The following is a 15980-nucleotide window of genomic DNA, read 5'->3' as shown; positions in this document are numbered from 1 at the left end:
ACTACACGCTCTATTTTACGCCCCTGCACGCTATGCAAATGCACTCTGCAACAATCTGCTCTGCACCACTGCACTATATGCCACTATACCCCATAACACTCTATAGCACTGCACTCTACAGCCACTCTGCTCTACACTACTGCAGTCTGTGGCACTACTCTGCAACACTGCACTTTCTGCCACTGAACTCTACGCCGCTTTAATCTTTGCCAATCTAATCTGTATGCCACCTCACTCTGCTCTGCACTACTTTACGTTACACCACTCTACTGCACTCTGCGCCACTGTACACCAATGCACTCTGTTACTACACTGTATGCCAGTCCACTCTGTGCCATTCTAATCTACTGTGCACCACTGCACTGACACTGCACTCCATACCTCCCTACTCTGCACAACTCTGCTCTATGCCAGTGCATTCTACCCCACTCTATTATACACCTCTGCAGTCTTCGCCACTGCACTCTATACCACTCCAGCCTAGGACCCTCACTCTACTCTGCACTACTCCACTCTATGCCACTACTGTATGCCACTGCAATGTACTCTGCATCACTCCACTCTGCCCCTTCTATGTGCTCTGAAATAATCTACTCTGCACTGTACTCTGTGCCACTCTGCTCTACATCAGTGCCCTCTACGGGGCTCTACTCTATGCCGCTCTTCTACGTCAATGTGCTCTGCGCCACTCTACTCTGCAAGACATCACTCTGTGCCACTTCACTGTACTCCACACCATTGTACTCTGCAAGACTTCAGTCTATGCCACTGTACTCTATTCTGCACCACTTTCCTCTGCAAAACTTCACTCTATCCACTGCAATCTACTCTGCGCCACTCTACTACACACCAGTGCATACCACACTCTGCATCAGTCCTCTCTAATCTATTCTGCCCCCCTGCACTCTACACCCCCCTGCACTCTACACCCCCCTGCACTCTACACCCCCCTGCACTCTACACCCCCCTGCACTCTACACCCCCCTGCACTCTATGCTGCACCACTCACCTGCACTCTACTCCACTTTGTGCTATGCTACTCCATTCTACACTGTTGAACTCTACGCCACTGTAATCTACACTGCACCACTGCATGCCACTCTATTCTACGCCAATGCAGTCTACATCGCCCTACTCAAAACCAACGCACTCTATGCCACTACACTCAAAACCAGTATACTCTGCACCACTGTACTTTAGGCACCTTCACTCTGGGCCACTGTAGGAGGCTGGCCTGGCTTGTAGTGGGTACCAAGGGGTACTTACACTCTGTACCAGGTCCAGTTATCCCTTATTAGTGTAGAAGAGGTGTTTCTAGCAGCTTAGGCTGATAGAAGGTAGCTATAGCAGAGCATCTTAGGCTGAACTAGGAGACATGCAAAGCTCCTACTACACCACTGGTGTCATATGCACAATATCATAAGAAAACACAATACACAGATATACAAAAAATAAAGGTACTTTATTTTTATGACAATATGCCAGAAGTATCTCAGTGAGTACCCTCAGTATGAGGATGCCAAATATACACAAGATATATGTACACAATACCAAAAATATGCAGTAATAGCAAAAGGAAGTAATGCAAGCAGTGTAAAGTTACAGTAGATTGCAATAGGAGCACATAGGTATAGTGGCAACACAAACCATATACTTCAAAAGTGGAATGCGAACCACGAATGGACCCCAAACCTATGTGAGCTTGTAGAGGGTCGCTGGGACTGTAAGAAAACAGTGAGGGTTAGAAAAATAGCCCACCCCAAGACCCTGAGAAGTAGGTGTAAAGTGCACCTATAACCCCCAGTGAGCACAGAAGTCGTGATGGGGGATTCTGCAAGGAAGACCAACACCAGCAAAGCAACAACAGTGGATTTCCGGACCTGAGTACCTGTGAAACAAGGGGACCAAGTCCAAGAGTCGCGACAATGTCGAGAGTGGGCAGATGCCCAGGAAATGCCAGCTGAGGGTGCAAAGAAACTGCCACCGGATGGAAGAAGCTGTGTGTTCTGCAAGAACGAAGAGGACTAGGAACTTCCCCTTTGGAGGATGGATGTCCCACGTCGTGAAGAAGCTTGCAGAGGTGTTCCCACGCAGAAAGACCGCAAACAAGCCTTGCTAGCTGCAAGGGTCGCGGTTAGGGTTTTTGGATGCTGCTGTGGCCCAGGAGGGACCAGGATGTCGCCACTTGGATGAGGAGACAGAGGGGGCCACCCAGCAAGTCAGGGAGCCCTCACAGAAGCAAGCAGCACCCGCAGAAGTACCGGAACAGGCACTTGGAAGAGGAGTGAACCGGAGTCCACCCAAAGTCAGAAAACTGAGTCCCACGACGCCAGAGGACAACTCAGAAGGTTGTGCACTGCAGGTTAGAGTGTTGGGAACCCAGGCTTGGCTGTGCACGAAGGAAATCCTGAAAGAGTGCACAGGAGCCGGAGCAGCTGCAAATCACGCAGTACCCAGCAATGCAGTCTAGTGTGGGGAGGCAAGGACTTACCTCCGCCAAACTTGGACTGAAGAGTCACTGGACTGTGGGAGTCACTTGGACCGAGTTGCGGAGTTCCAGAGACAACGCTCGTCTTGCTGAGAGGGGACCCAGAGGACCGGTGATGCAGTATTTTGTTGCCTGCGGTTGCAGGGGGAAGATTCCGTCGACCCACGGGAGATTTCTTCAGAGCTCCTGGTGCAAGAAGGAGGCAGTCTACCCCCAGAGCATGCACCAGCAGGAAACAGTTGAGAAAGCCGGCAGATGAAGCGGTACAAGGTTGCAGTAGTCGTCTTTGCTACTTTGTTGCGGTTTTGCAGGCGTCCTGAGCAGTCAGCGGTCGATCCTTTGGCAGAAGGTGAAGAGGGAGATGCAGAGGAACTCTGATGAGCTCTTGCATTCGGTATCTGAAGAATTCCCCAAAGCAGAGACCCTAAATAGCCAGAAAAGGAGGTTTGGCTACCTAGGAAGGAGGATAGGCTAGTAACACAGGTAAGAGCCTATCAGGAGTCTCTGACGTCACCTGCTGGCCCTGGCCACTCAGAGCAGTCCAGTGTGCCAGCACACCTCTGAATCCAAGATGGCAGAGGTCTGGGGTACGCTGGAGGAGCTCTGGGCACCTCCCTTGGGAGGTGCAGGTCAGGGGAGTGGTCACTCCCCTTTCCTTTGTCCAGTTTTGCGCCAGAGCAGGGCTGGGGGATCCCTCAACCGGTGTAGACTGGCTTATGCAGAGATGGGCACCATCTGTGCCCATCAAAGCATTTCCAGAGGCTGTGGGAGGCTACTCCTCCCCAGCCCTGACACCTTTTTCCAAAGGGAGAGGGTGTAACGCCCTCTCTCTGAGGAAGTCCTTTTTTTCTGCCTTCCTGGGCGAAGCCTGGTTGGACCCCAGGTAGGGCAGAAACCTGTCTGAGGGGTTTGCTGCAGCAGCAGCTGCAGTGAAACCCCGGGAAAGGTAGTTTGGCAGTACCCGGGTCTGTGCTAGAGACTCGGGGGATCATGAAATTGTCTCCCCAATACCAGGATGGCATTGGGGGGGCAATTCCATGATCTTAGACATGTTACATGGCCATGTTCGGAGTTACCATTGTGACGCTATACATAGGTAGTGACCTATGTATAGTGCACGTGTGAAATGGTGTCCCTGCACTCAAAGTCCGGGGAATTTGCCCTGAACGATGTGGAGGCACCTTGGCTAGTGCCAGGGTGCCCACACACTAAGTAACTTAGCACCCAACCTTCACCAGGTGAAGGTTAGACATATAGGTGACTTATAAGTTACTTAAGTGCAGTGGTAAATGGCTGTGAAATAACGCAGTGGCAGGCCTGTGTAAGAATTGTCAGAGCTCCCTATGGGTGGCAAAAGTAATGCTGCAGCCCATAGGGATCTCCTGGAACCCCAATACCCTGGGTACCTCAGTACCATATACTAGGGAATTATAAGGGTGTTCCAGTATGCCAATGTGAATTGGTGAAATTGGTCACTAGCCTGTTAGTGACAATTTAGAAAGCAGAGAGAGCATAACCTCTGAGGTTCTGGTTAGCAGAGCCTCAGTTAGAGTTAGTCATCACACAGGGAACACATACAGGGCACACTTATGAGCACTGGGGCCCTGGCTGGCAGGGTCCCAGTGACACATACACTAAAACAACATATATACAGTGAAATATGGGGGTAAAATGCCAGGCAAGATGGTACTTTCCTACAGCCACTCACACTTCACTCTACCACACTCCACTCCGACACTACTCCAATCTGTGATACTCTACGCAACTCCCTCTGTCATTACTCCACTCTATTCTACTGCACAATACTCCACTCTGTTCCACTCAAATGTATGCCAATCCACTGTCCTACACTACTCCGCTCTATGCCACTCTACTCTGCTTTACACAGCACCTTCTACACCACTTCACTCTATTCTACAGTACTCCACAGCACCCTGCCCTTTCACTCTGACCCTCTACTCCACTCTGTGCCACTCAACTATACTCCATCCTACACCTTTCCACTCTGATGTTCTACGCCACTCCAACACTCCATTCCACTCCATTCTTTTTTAATGCCATTCCACAAATCTACACCACTCCATGGCACTTAATTCTACTTCACTTTACAACACTCCACGCCACTCTCCTTTACCCTGCTTGCTGAACAGCAGCCACTCTGGTTTACAGCATGGCTAAAACATATCACCAGAGCCAATAGCTCCTGAAAATGGCAAGGCCTATTGGCTTTTTCAATGCTTGTTTAGGTTTATTTGTATAAATGCCTCTCCTGGTCAGTGCGTCTCCTCTCCCACCCTTCGTGTTTCAGCAGGTCCTTTTTTACACCATGGCCTCTTCGAATGTAATTAGATTGTGGCTAAACTGCCTAGTTCCGTTATAAAAAAATCTTATATTTTCGAAAGCAGAAAATTGTTTTCTAGTTTTTGAAGTGCAGGCAGAGTTGTATCTGCCCTGATTAGCTAAACAAGCAGCAAGAGCTGCATACAGATTTTCCTTTTGCTTTGAAACTGAAACTGTCTGCAATGACTATAATGATGACCAATGAATCATTGATTTTTCTTTTTTTTTTTTTTCTTTTTCTTTCTAGGTCTGAAGTTAGTGGATTTATTTTCAGCCCTCTAAAATTAAGACCCTAAGAAGGAAACATAAAGATGGGCACACCTGGCCATGGAAGGAAACGCACCCCTATAAAAGACAGATTTTCTGCAGAGGATGAAGCATTAAGTCACATTGCCAGAGAGGTATGTAAAAAAAAATATGGATTTTTCATAATCTTACTTACAAAATATTGTGAACCTTCCTCGTCTGTATAATTAGCAGTTTAATAACTAACAAAGCAGAACTTTAGAAAAATGTGTACACTAACATCCCAATCCTCATCCAACCACACTTGTCATGTGTCCTCTCTGACAACGAGGTGACCAGGAGCTCAGTTTTGCACAGTGGGGGGAAGAAAAGTTCAAAATAAGAGCAGAGGGTGAGGGGTGCACGGCACTCAAAAGCAACAGTGCCTTCTCAGCACACTAAAGGACCCAGAAGCATTTTTTCTTTTGAGGTTGTAAGATGAAGGCTCAGAAGATAAGCACTTCGAGAGACACTCTAAAGTGGGAAAGCTTGAGGACAGCAATTAGTCTTTGTTTTTTAAAATGTGCTTTGACTGTTACTCTCAGCTAGGGTGAAGAGTCCGCTACACCAGGTATCGCCATTCAGATGTGGTCTGATCAACTTGTAAATGCTAAATATATCACATTACATACTTGTGGTATGGGCTATTCCAAGGGAATTTGTAATGGAGACTGTGGTTCTTCAACAAATGGGCCTTCTCCACTTAAATGGTCCTAGGCTGAAATCTAAACTCTATAAAAGGCAAGGACTAAAAGTATTAGAGTGTGTTTATTAGTAAACAAAAACTCCTAGTTTAAGTTACAGTAACTTGTTTGAATGAAGTGATATTGATGATGTTTGCAAATTGTTTGTAACCAATCGGGAGACCGATTTTTCGGCACAGTTGTGAGGGCCCTTTTGTGTGTATGTTGAGGGCTATAGTTTATTGGCACGGCACTTCAATCAGTTGTCAGAATTGTTGTCGCACCTGCCTTGCAGCAGGAGATGGGGTTGTTAGGTGCCTAATTAACACAGCTTGATGGTCAATATGCCCACACCCTTTTTCCCCAAATAGTTCTTCTCTCTTCTTGAGAGGATTTATCTATTTGTTGACTTTCCAGATGACAACTGTCCATACTTCCTTCAAGATGTGTTGGTGAGCGGATACAAGCTATAAAAGATGGAAATGGAGCCAGAAGGAAAATCTGAAAGCATAGATTTTAGGAGACTGTTATCAGGAGGTGCAATTCACCAGCAGACAAAAATACTAAGAACATAGCAGTTAATTAGAAGGTCCAAGGTCATTTAGGTCTAGTATTTCTAAGATAATCCCTAAGCAACATTTCTCCTCAACGACCGAGATGGAGAAGAGAGAGGTGTTAAACCCAGACAAATATCGGGGACCTGAACGCTGTATAGCCTTTTTTGACCCTTTTACATTTTGGCTTAATTGATATCTGCACACTAAAATAGTTCTATAATGGGTGAGGAGATAGTGGTAAATGGGAAATGCAGGAAACCACAAATGCTCTTCCCGTGGTCCTTTTAACCTAAATGCTAAAGTCTACTTGAAAATTCTCTATAAACACCTAGTAGAACTACGTGAACAAAACATAAGGGAAAATATTGAAGTTTTCCTTTTATATTATTAGATGTAGGGAAGGGTTTAAACAGATTAAGCTAGACATTATTGGTAAAAACAATTGTTTTTTTGATCAAGGCCCACAATTCAGTAACCTGCTTGCTAAAATAAAGTGGGAGTAGTGGGCATCCAAAGGCATGCCAACCTTCGTCACTTCCTGAAACCTTGTGCTTCTCATCAGCAAAGATGAACTGTGTTGGATTGGTAGCTGTATCGCTTAAAGTTCATGTGCTGCCCTCACTGACTCAGATCATCTCATGGAATGTAAATGGCCTGTTAGATAAGATCAAGAGATCCGCAGTATTCAATACTCTCCGCATATATTCCCCCTCAGTGGTCCTATTACAAGAAACCCACCTCCTCGGACCTAGGTGCCCCGTGCTCACACGAGGGGGATACGACAGAGTTTATCACGCAGGCTTCTCCAGAGGCTCTAGAGGGGTGACTATTCTACTCCATCGTTCATTACCTATGGTGATTACAGCCACGCAATCCGACCCACAGGGCAGATTTGTAGTAGTCACAGGGATACTTCATGGATCACCCCTAAACCTTGTATGTGCGTATGCCCCCCCTGCGGGACTTGATGCCTTCTTACTCTCGCTCCGCCAGGTAGCAGCGGGACTACCTCAGGGGACCACCCTGTTGGGAGGGGACTTCAACGCCGTTCGTGACCCCAGTCTAGATGTATCCGGCGATGTTATCGCTAGTAGATCCAACCGGGCTTCGAGTCTTAGTGGCTGGGCTGAGAGCCTCGGCCTATGTGAGGTGTGGAGAACTTGGCATCCCAGGGAGCGTCAAAACACACGCACATCGGCCGCTCACCTGGCGCAATCCAGAATCGATCTTGTATTTATGCCTGCTCTAGACATCACCAGCTTCACGGGAGCGAAGATACTGCCTCGTGGGGTCTCGGACCACGCACCGGTACGTGTCCGGCTGGGCGGAGCGGACCCCGCCAGACGCCTGGTGTGGCGCCTGAACGCATGGTACCTGCAAGACAACGACTACACCCTTGAGGTTAGGGACCATCTTGCTCAATATTTCTAACTGAACCTGGGATCGGTCCGATGTCCAGGCACAATATGGGCCGCCTGTAAAGCCACTCTCAGAGGACATGCCAAATATCTCCATCGTTCACGTGAACGTGCCTGAAATTCACGAGTGTCTGAGTTGGAGGCCAGGGCATTAAGCCTGGAGCGCCAACAAGCGACCTCAACGTCTGCCTCCAATCTGAGGCAGCTCACCATGGTTAGAGACTAAATTAAGCACTTAGTGCTAGAATCAGCAAAACATATTTGGAGGGCCTCAGCCGCCCGAGTGTATGGTTGGGGGGAAAAAAATGCGAAGCTTCTACATTGGCTGGCCACCCGCCCTCTAGCTAATAGTCATACCTGAAATTATGGAGGACTTGGGTTCTCTTTCCAAAACACCCATCGAAATTTCACAAAGTTTTGCCTCCTACTACGCTCGCTTAGATGCAGAGCACCCCCGGCCCACCATTGAGAGAGAGTCCCCCCCTTCTAAACGATATAACTCTTCCCAGAGTTTCCCTGGCGACAAGGAATAGGTTAGACGAAGCTATGAGCCTTGCGGCAATCGCTAACGCGATTGCCTGCCTGGCATCGGGCAAGACCCCAGGGCCAGATGGATTCCCGGCAGAACTATTCAGCAAATGCAGCGATATCCTGGGTCCCCACCTGCTTGGTATGTACGAGGAAGCTGAGAGACAGGGCCGTTTCCCTGCTGGGATCGACCAAGCCACAATTGTAGTGATCCCCAAGACCCAACCCCCGTTGCGGCACTGCTCGGCATACCGGCCCATCTCACTTCTAAATACCAAGATCTAAGTGCTGTCCTCAATCCTTGTCTCCAGATTGAAGGAGGTAATACCCACAATGGTGCATCCCTACCAATGCGGCTTCATGCCCACCCGTAGCACTAGGCACTGCATTAGACGGTTACATCTGGCCCTGGCGCACCACAAGACCCTGTCACACACTCCCTTGGCATTACTTCTGCTCGACTTTGAAAAAGCCTTTGATATGGTAGATTGGTCCTACCTCGATCACGTTCTGCAAAGAAACTGACTCGTTTCCGAAGCCTGGTGAGACTACTCTACTCTAATCCGACGGCCTGGGTCCAGGTGAACGGGGTGGTCTCTGACCCGTTCCCCATTGGCCGTGGCACCCGACAAGGGTGCCCGCTATCCCCTCTGCTCTTTGCACTAACAGTAGAGCCCCTGGCGATACTGTTGCGAGAGGACTCTCTGATTGAGGGTTGGTCCTGGCCTGCTTGCTCAGAGGACCGTGTGGCGCTATACGCGGATGATGTCCTAGTATACATTTCCAACCCGGCCACAAGCGGTCCTCGCATTTTACAAATTCTGGGCCTCTTCGCGGAGGCCTCAGGGCTGATTCTAAACCCCAGCAAGTCTCTGTTGGTCCCCCTCCATCGCTCCTGAGACTGTGTGGACTGGCAACAAAACATCCCAGTTGCGAAGAAACAGTTTTAAATACTTGGGAATACATGTTTCACTACTCCCTGAGTTAACATGGGAACTCAACATTACACCACTAACTAGAAGGAATCAGGAATGACCTCCAGTGCTGGAGGACTCTCCCCCTCAATCTGCTCGGCAGAATAGCACTCTATCAGATGATGATCCTCCCCAGACTCCTTTACCTACTGCAAAACTTTCCGCATCCCATCCCCAAGAGATGGTTCAGGGAGATGGACTTGTTAGCGCGCCAATTCATATGGAACGGCACCCGTCCATGACTGGCGTTCAAAGCCTGCCAGAGAGATGTCTACGATGGGGGATTGGGCATGTCCAATATCCATTATTATCACCTCGCGACGCACCTGCTCGTGATTAACGACTGGGTGGGGGCTGGATGTACAGATCCGGCATACCGACTGGAACTCCAAACACTGAGCTACCTGCGGATCTTTGATTCCCTGTACGGGAGCCTGATCTCCCGGGATGTCCCGGATGTGACTAAGGTGATCTTACTGGGATGGGGCGGCCCACAAGGTGTCGAGATGGTGGGGGCGCCTCACCCAGCAGACCCCGTTATGGCACGGGAAACACTTAACGAAGGTAGCGGGCCTGGAGGGATTTCAGAAATGGGACAATGTAGGTATTTCCACACACGGCGACGTTTGGGGCTGGTCACACATGCGATCCTTTGAGGACCTCCAGAAACTCTTTTCACCAAACAAGACACAATTCCATAAATATCTCCAGATACCGCCACGCCCTACTAGTACACGTCCAGGCAGGGGATAACATACCTGAATATAGCCCTATGGAGGCAAAGGCACTGATGGGGAGCCTGGGCAAGGGAGGTGTTTCCCAGATATACCCCGCCTTGGTCACCAACACTGCTTGTTCCCTGGAGGGGCTCCGTCAGAGGTGGGAGGGATGGGTGGGTCCTATGGAAGAGGTGGACTGGGACGAGGCACTGATGGCCCTGCGTACCCTAACAATGGCTACCCGCTTCCGATTAATACAGACCTCCACACAGCTTACCTTACACCCACCAAATTACATAGAGCGGGCCTCCGGGCCACAGCTGATTGCCCCTGATGTATGAATCCTGCAGCCGATTTCTTTCACATGGTATGGGCATGCCCGGTCATAGCGACCTACTGGAGGGCAGTCTTGCAAGAAGTCTTGGGAGTCTTACAGGAAGATATAGGGAGGGCGCCACTGCCTCTCCTGCTGGGGATCATGGGAGACATTGCGTTGAGAAGATCGGATCGAACCTTCCTTGGGCTGGCATGCCTGGTGGCCAAGAGGGATATAATGGCTGACTGGAAGGCCCGGGGTGCACCGGCATTGACTAAATGTGAAAACCTTGTACATGAGGCCAGAGGATGTCTGAACAAATATAACAAGGTATGGGGGAAGTGGGAGGCCGCAGCATGTACCCCGCCTACAATACTGAAAGGCACTACATCAGAGAGGGTCGGTATGAACCCCTCTCCCCCTTACTAATTGGTGTGTGGCATCCACAGGGTTATTTTAACAAGGCGGCGTATAACTTTCATTTATAATGTGTTACCTAGGACAATGGGTTTGACCACTGTTAGATGCCCGTTGGCGCCTTGTTAAATGTATGTATCATCGTCTTATTTCTCTGCAAAATCAATAACATTTATTTATCAAAAAAATGTTAATGTGCTGAGTTTGGTGTGTTACTGATTAGACGCTTTCAGCAAACATGGCTGTGGATGCCGTAGTCTGCAGACAGGCATGGCTAACATCCACCATGCTGGCTCAGAAATGCAGAACGGCATCTTCCTTCTTTGCTGCAGCCCGATTGATTTGGTATTTGATCAATTTACGATGAGAGCTGCTTCTGGCTTGGCCATTCTGTGATCTTTACTAAAGCTGCTCCCTAAGCATTTAGGTCCTTCATGGCAGGCAGGGTCTAGCTCCTTCTTGGCTTTTGACGCTTCAAAATCTGCTGTTGAATGATCAGTTCCTTAATTACTATAAGATTAAGCGTATTCCAACACCCTTGTTAGTGCCCCACTGCCCCTCTTGATTTTCCTGCTCCCTACTTTGTCTAATTGCAGTAATACTTCTGGGGACTAGCATCTTTTAAACTAGTGCTAGAGGTACAAAAAGCAGTGTTTTTAGCCAATGTTATTAATGCTGCTGCATGTTAAAAGCATAATTATATTGGCATACTATGAGCAAAACAATTTCCAGAGTTTATCCATTGTTGGACAGGAATGAGACAACAAGGAATGCAACAGACTGTGTGAATAGTATGAACGTCAGGACCCTCACTTCTGTAATGCACATGCATAATACATGTACTTATTTGTTTGTAATCCTCTCCCAAGTGCTCGGCCAAATGCTAGCACTAAATAAACCTACATAAATAAATAAAATGTTTTAACGTCATCCTAGCTAGGAAGCCTATCTAAAACTGACCTTTAACCATCAGTTCCCATGACAAACTTCTACTCGCCATTTCTAGTTTCTTACTCATCTAAATCAGTCCTGTTCACCTTGTTTCCTTTTGTCAGATCGGCTCCCAAGTGTTCTGAAGTGGTCTCTAGGCAATATTATAGCACTATATAAAACTCGGTCAATAAATATATTCAGTGGTAAACACACACAGTGTTCTGTTATTGGTGTTGTTGTTGAATGTGGGGTATAACCATGATTCTGGAGAGATGCAGCAGCACCTTCTCTCCCTCTGCAATGGTAATAATGTGTGCTTTACTCTTTGCAGATCTGCCCATATAGTGTATGCTATGCTGATTTTCAAGAGCATTAGTGAAAAGCACACATAGATAATAACCAAATGAGTTTCATTGCATACCTCCTTAATGTGGACAGTGAACATCCAGCAGCACAGATATTCTAGATAGTTAGAAGTAGAACAGTATTAAGGTACTACAGTTGGAATTGACCTTTACATGGTAGTAATAAATGATAAATTATTTGTTTATTACTGCACATATGCCAAATAACTTTGACATGTTTATTGAGCCACATTTACCTTCAGTTGCATGGTTTATATTGCGTGTGTCAGTAATTTTATTGTACAAAATGCAGAGATATAAAAGCTCATATTTTACATGGAGCCAGTTCCCTGTGAGTTATGTATTTTATTATAATAACCCTCAAATTACTCTGTAGAGCATTATTATTTTATTTTCTTTTTTTAATAAACTTTATTTATGAATTTTCAAGAAGACAGTAGAAACAGAGTACCCAACAAATATGGACATATAACACTACAGTTGATTAGCATACGCCCGAAGGAAGCTAAGGAGTTAAGAGTACTAGCAGATACAGTAATTCGAAGCACAATATGCGAGGGCGGTGCAGGCTCTGGAAACGGAGAATCATTGACTATTGGAGCAATCAAGGTTTCAAAGCTTTGTGTTCAATGAATCTCAACCGTAGTTGACAAGTCATGGAAGTCAGTATAAGTGTTCATCAAATAGTCCCTGAGCAGTTGCCAAATATCCCTCGGTCGTGAGGTAGTTGGTTTTAGCATGGCATAGATTTCACTAGTGGTGTCACAATAAATTAAACCAGTGGTTCCCAAACGTTTTCATCCCGCGGCTCCCTTGACCTATTGGCCATTGCCCATGGCTTCCCATTATGTCACTTTTTGTTCGGGTGGGGGCGATGTAAGCCCGGCCTCGGGAGTACTTCCATTTTTCTCCCTGCAAATCGAGATGAGGCTGCTGAAGGTATTATAATCATCAATTAATCTTCAAGTAAGGCCTTCAGTGGTTTGCTCACACCCTAAACTCAACATCCTGAAGCGTGCATGTCCCTATCCTTGTTTGCATCAGTGCTATTCACATAATGTTGATTGATGTTCGCTTAGGTGCCAGGTCAGGTGTAAGTAGTCTAACCCTCAAATAAGAAAAGCATTCTGCCCTACTTGATCTTTACATGTCCTTGGTGGATATAAATTGGAACTCTCCCAAGGAAACCCGTAGCAGCTGTTTAGTTCAGACTGCTCTCTCCTTCCCACCACCACATGCTCCTTTTTTATTCTCCAGTGGTCAGCAGCCAGGGCATCTCTGGTGCCTATCCCATACTGTATCTTCCCTTTTGACACCCAGTACTAAATTTAAAATTGAACCAATAAGTGTCAATGATCATGTTTCTTCTGTCAGATAGTATTTTCTGGGATTTAAGCACAATGAAACATGTACAATAAGGTGGTCATACTTGCAGCCTAGCGGATGCATCATTCTGTCACTATATGACGCCACAGATGTACACAAGTTCTTCTTTGTGTGGCATTGTGTGCTGAATTCAAATAGCAGTGCATCTGCTGTGCATCACCGTTTTATAGATCATTAATCATGATGTTTAGGTAGTGCCTGCTCCTACTCTAATTTTGCTCCATAGCAGTATAGATAAATGTGTACTTTTAAGCAGTGTTGATAAATCTTTGTAGTATGATGACATTCAAGTGCTTGTCCTCCGATAGATAGATAGATAGATAGATAGATAGATAGATAGATAGATGGAGGGCTAAGGCTTCACAGACTGATTTCATGCTTTCCACCTCTAACTCGTAAAAATTAGTTTGTAGACTGCAGCTAGAATCATGAAGTGAATGATTGCTTCTTTCAACCTTAAGGAGCTATAAACTGTAGCAGTTAGGCCCATATTTATACTTTTTTTGCGGCACATTTGCGTCACTTTTTGACGAAAAAGCAGTGCAGAGTTACAAAATACATTTGTATTTTGTAAGTTAGTACCACTTTTGTGTCAAAAAATGACGCAAACACGGTGCAAAAAAGTATAAATATGGGCCTTAGTTTCTTAATAGCAACCAAATTGAAAGCACATGTGAAACACTTCATTTTAGGGTGCGCACTATGCTAATAGTTAATATAAACTAACATTTATTATCACTCCGTCTGAACATCAGACTAACGTTTTACAGCAACTGATACACAGCACGATGGCACACACACACAGTTAAACACTGCTAAATGCTTTTATGGCTGGCTGCGAGATAAAACAGATGCATGCATTTTGAGCTGTTTATTTTAGAAATATCTACATTTTCATTTCTCTTGCCTGACGTGCGTGGAAGGCTGGTGCAACTTCTTTCTTTTAACATAAACCCCATCCTCGTTTGGTTCATGGCAGGCCAGGGCAGGGTGGGGTTAACAGCGTGGCTTGCTCAACTGTGATTGATGTGCATCTCTGCCTGCTGCAGAGTTTAAGTCCACAGAGTCCCAGAGTAACTTTATGGGTGGGGGAGGTCCTTCAGGAAGAAATGCTGTGGCTTTGCCGGGCTGGTGATATCACAAGCCTCAAGGCTGTGAGCTTGTCAACCCAGCAAATCTGGGATTGCCTGTGCATGCTTAGGGTCTGCCATAACCCTGACTTGCGAGCGCTGCCTGGAGTCAATGTCTGCGTCACAGACAGCATGAGGCAGTTGGCAGAATTCTTATCTATTAATAATAGAATTAAGACATCTAGGGGGCAGAAAAAGAACGAGTGCGTGGCCCCCACCCTAAATCTTCTTAACTTCCTTTTAACACATTCCCAAGATGTGTACGGCGCCCCTGGTTAGTTCTAACGGTGCACTGGGGTGCCGCGGCTCACAGTTTGGGATCCCCTGAATTAAACTGTTAATCCAGGCCTTAACAGTTCGACGAGCCCCACTACCCCAGTGATGCCTCTATTTTGGCAAGCTATAGTGCAATGGCCATACCTCTGTTGATAAATTTGTGGACATCTGCCACGTGGCCAAGTAGTGCCATAATGGGGTCTGGATGAATTTCAGCATTTGTCATTAAGGAGAGTTCGCTCAAATGTCCACATATTGGGGCTTACTTGATTGAAATAAGTCCATGCAATTGGAAGATCTAGTGGGATCTATTTTCGAGAGTGTGCTAGGAGTGACATATGCCCCGTGCAGAAATTTCAGGTAGAGCAGCGTGTGTCGGTGGTTAGAGAGAACTAGTTTAATCTGCTCACAACAGTGGTACCACTCTGTCAGTCAGGGCATTGCACAGATGGGTCCCCCAATTGTTTCCTTATACCTCCCATCATGGGCGGGTTTCAGTGACATGCATGATTTGTATAGCTTGGAGATCAGTCCAATCCATTCACACGAAGCCGTGCCACAGGTTGGGAATAGAGGAACATAATCAGTGCAATGCAACTCTTAGGGAGCCCGAGCTTCTGAAGCATGGCTCGAAGGAAAGGCCACTCCAGAAAGTCGAAGGCCTTTTCCACGCAAGCAAAAGGATGGTCGCAGGAACCTCTGGTGAGACCCTATTGAGCACTGCTAATACCGTGCAGAGCTTAAAGGTTGTAGACCTGTGATAATGAACCCCACCTGTACTGGGGAGATGATCTGATCAATTAACAATGCCAGTCTGATGGATATTATAAATCAAATCAAGGATTCATAGAGCGCAACTACTCACCGTAAGGGTCTCAAGGCGCTGAGATAAGCTTGGGCCAGAATTTACTAAGGAGAGGGGTTGATAGGAGGTGCAAAGGTGGGGGTCCTTGTCCGGTTTTAGTAAGAGCATGATAACGGATTCCTGTAGCGAGGGTGGCAACACACCCTCCTCGAGGGCTTCAGCATACATATCCTAAAGAAAAGGGATAAGGATAGATTTGAATGTTTTATAGAAAATACCAGTTGGACCGTCGAGGCCAGGGGTCATAGTGCCCTCCAAGTCATAAGAAATTGATGCTGTGCATCTGTGATCCACACCATT

The 15980-nt window shown here is 46.8% G+C and overlaps 1 protein-coding gene across 11 annotated transcripts in view; it reads left to right on the top strand.

Annotated features, from left to right (window-relative positions):
- The window catches only part of LRRFIP2 (LRR binding FLII interacting protein 2), a 291111-nt gene that overhangs the window by 18316 nt on the left and 256815 nt on the right, over positions 1-15980 (top strand). For all 11 annotated transcript variants that reach the window (XM_069215054.1, XM_069215036.1, XM_069215027.1 and 8 more), the window contains exon 2: positions 5076-5229. In XM_069215054.1, coding sequence (XP_069071155.1) covers positions 5140-5229 — 90 coding nt within the window. In that variant the 5' untranslated portion in view covers positions 5076-5139. The remainder of the gene's footprint in view (positions 1-5075; positions 5230-15980) is intronic.

This window comes from Pleurodeles waltl, chromosome 2_1 (assembly GCF_031143425.1).
Source record: "Pleurodeles waltl isolate 20211129_DDA chromosome 2_1, aPleWal1.hap1.20221129, whole genome shotgun sequence".
Classification (NCBI taxonomy): domain Eukaryota; kingdom Metazoa; phylum Chordata; class Amphibia; order Caudata; family Salamandridae; genus Pleurodeles; species Pleurodeles waltl.
This window is presented reverse-complemented; position numbering and strand designations above follow the sequence as displayed.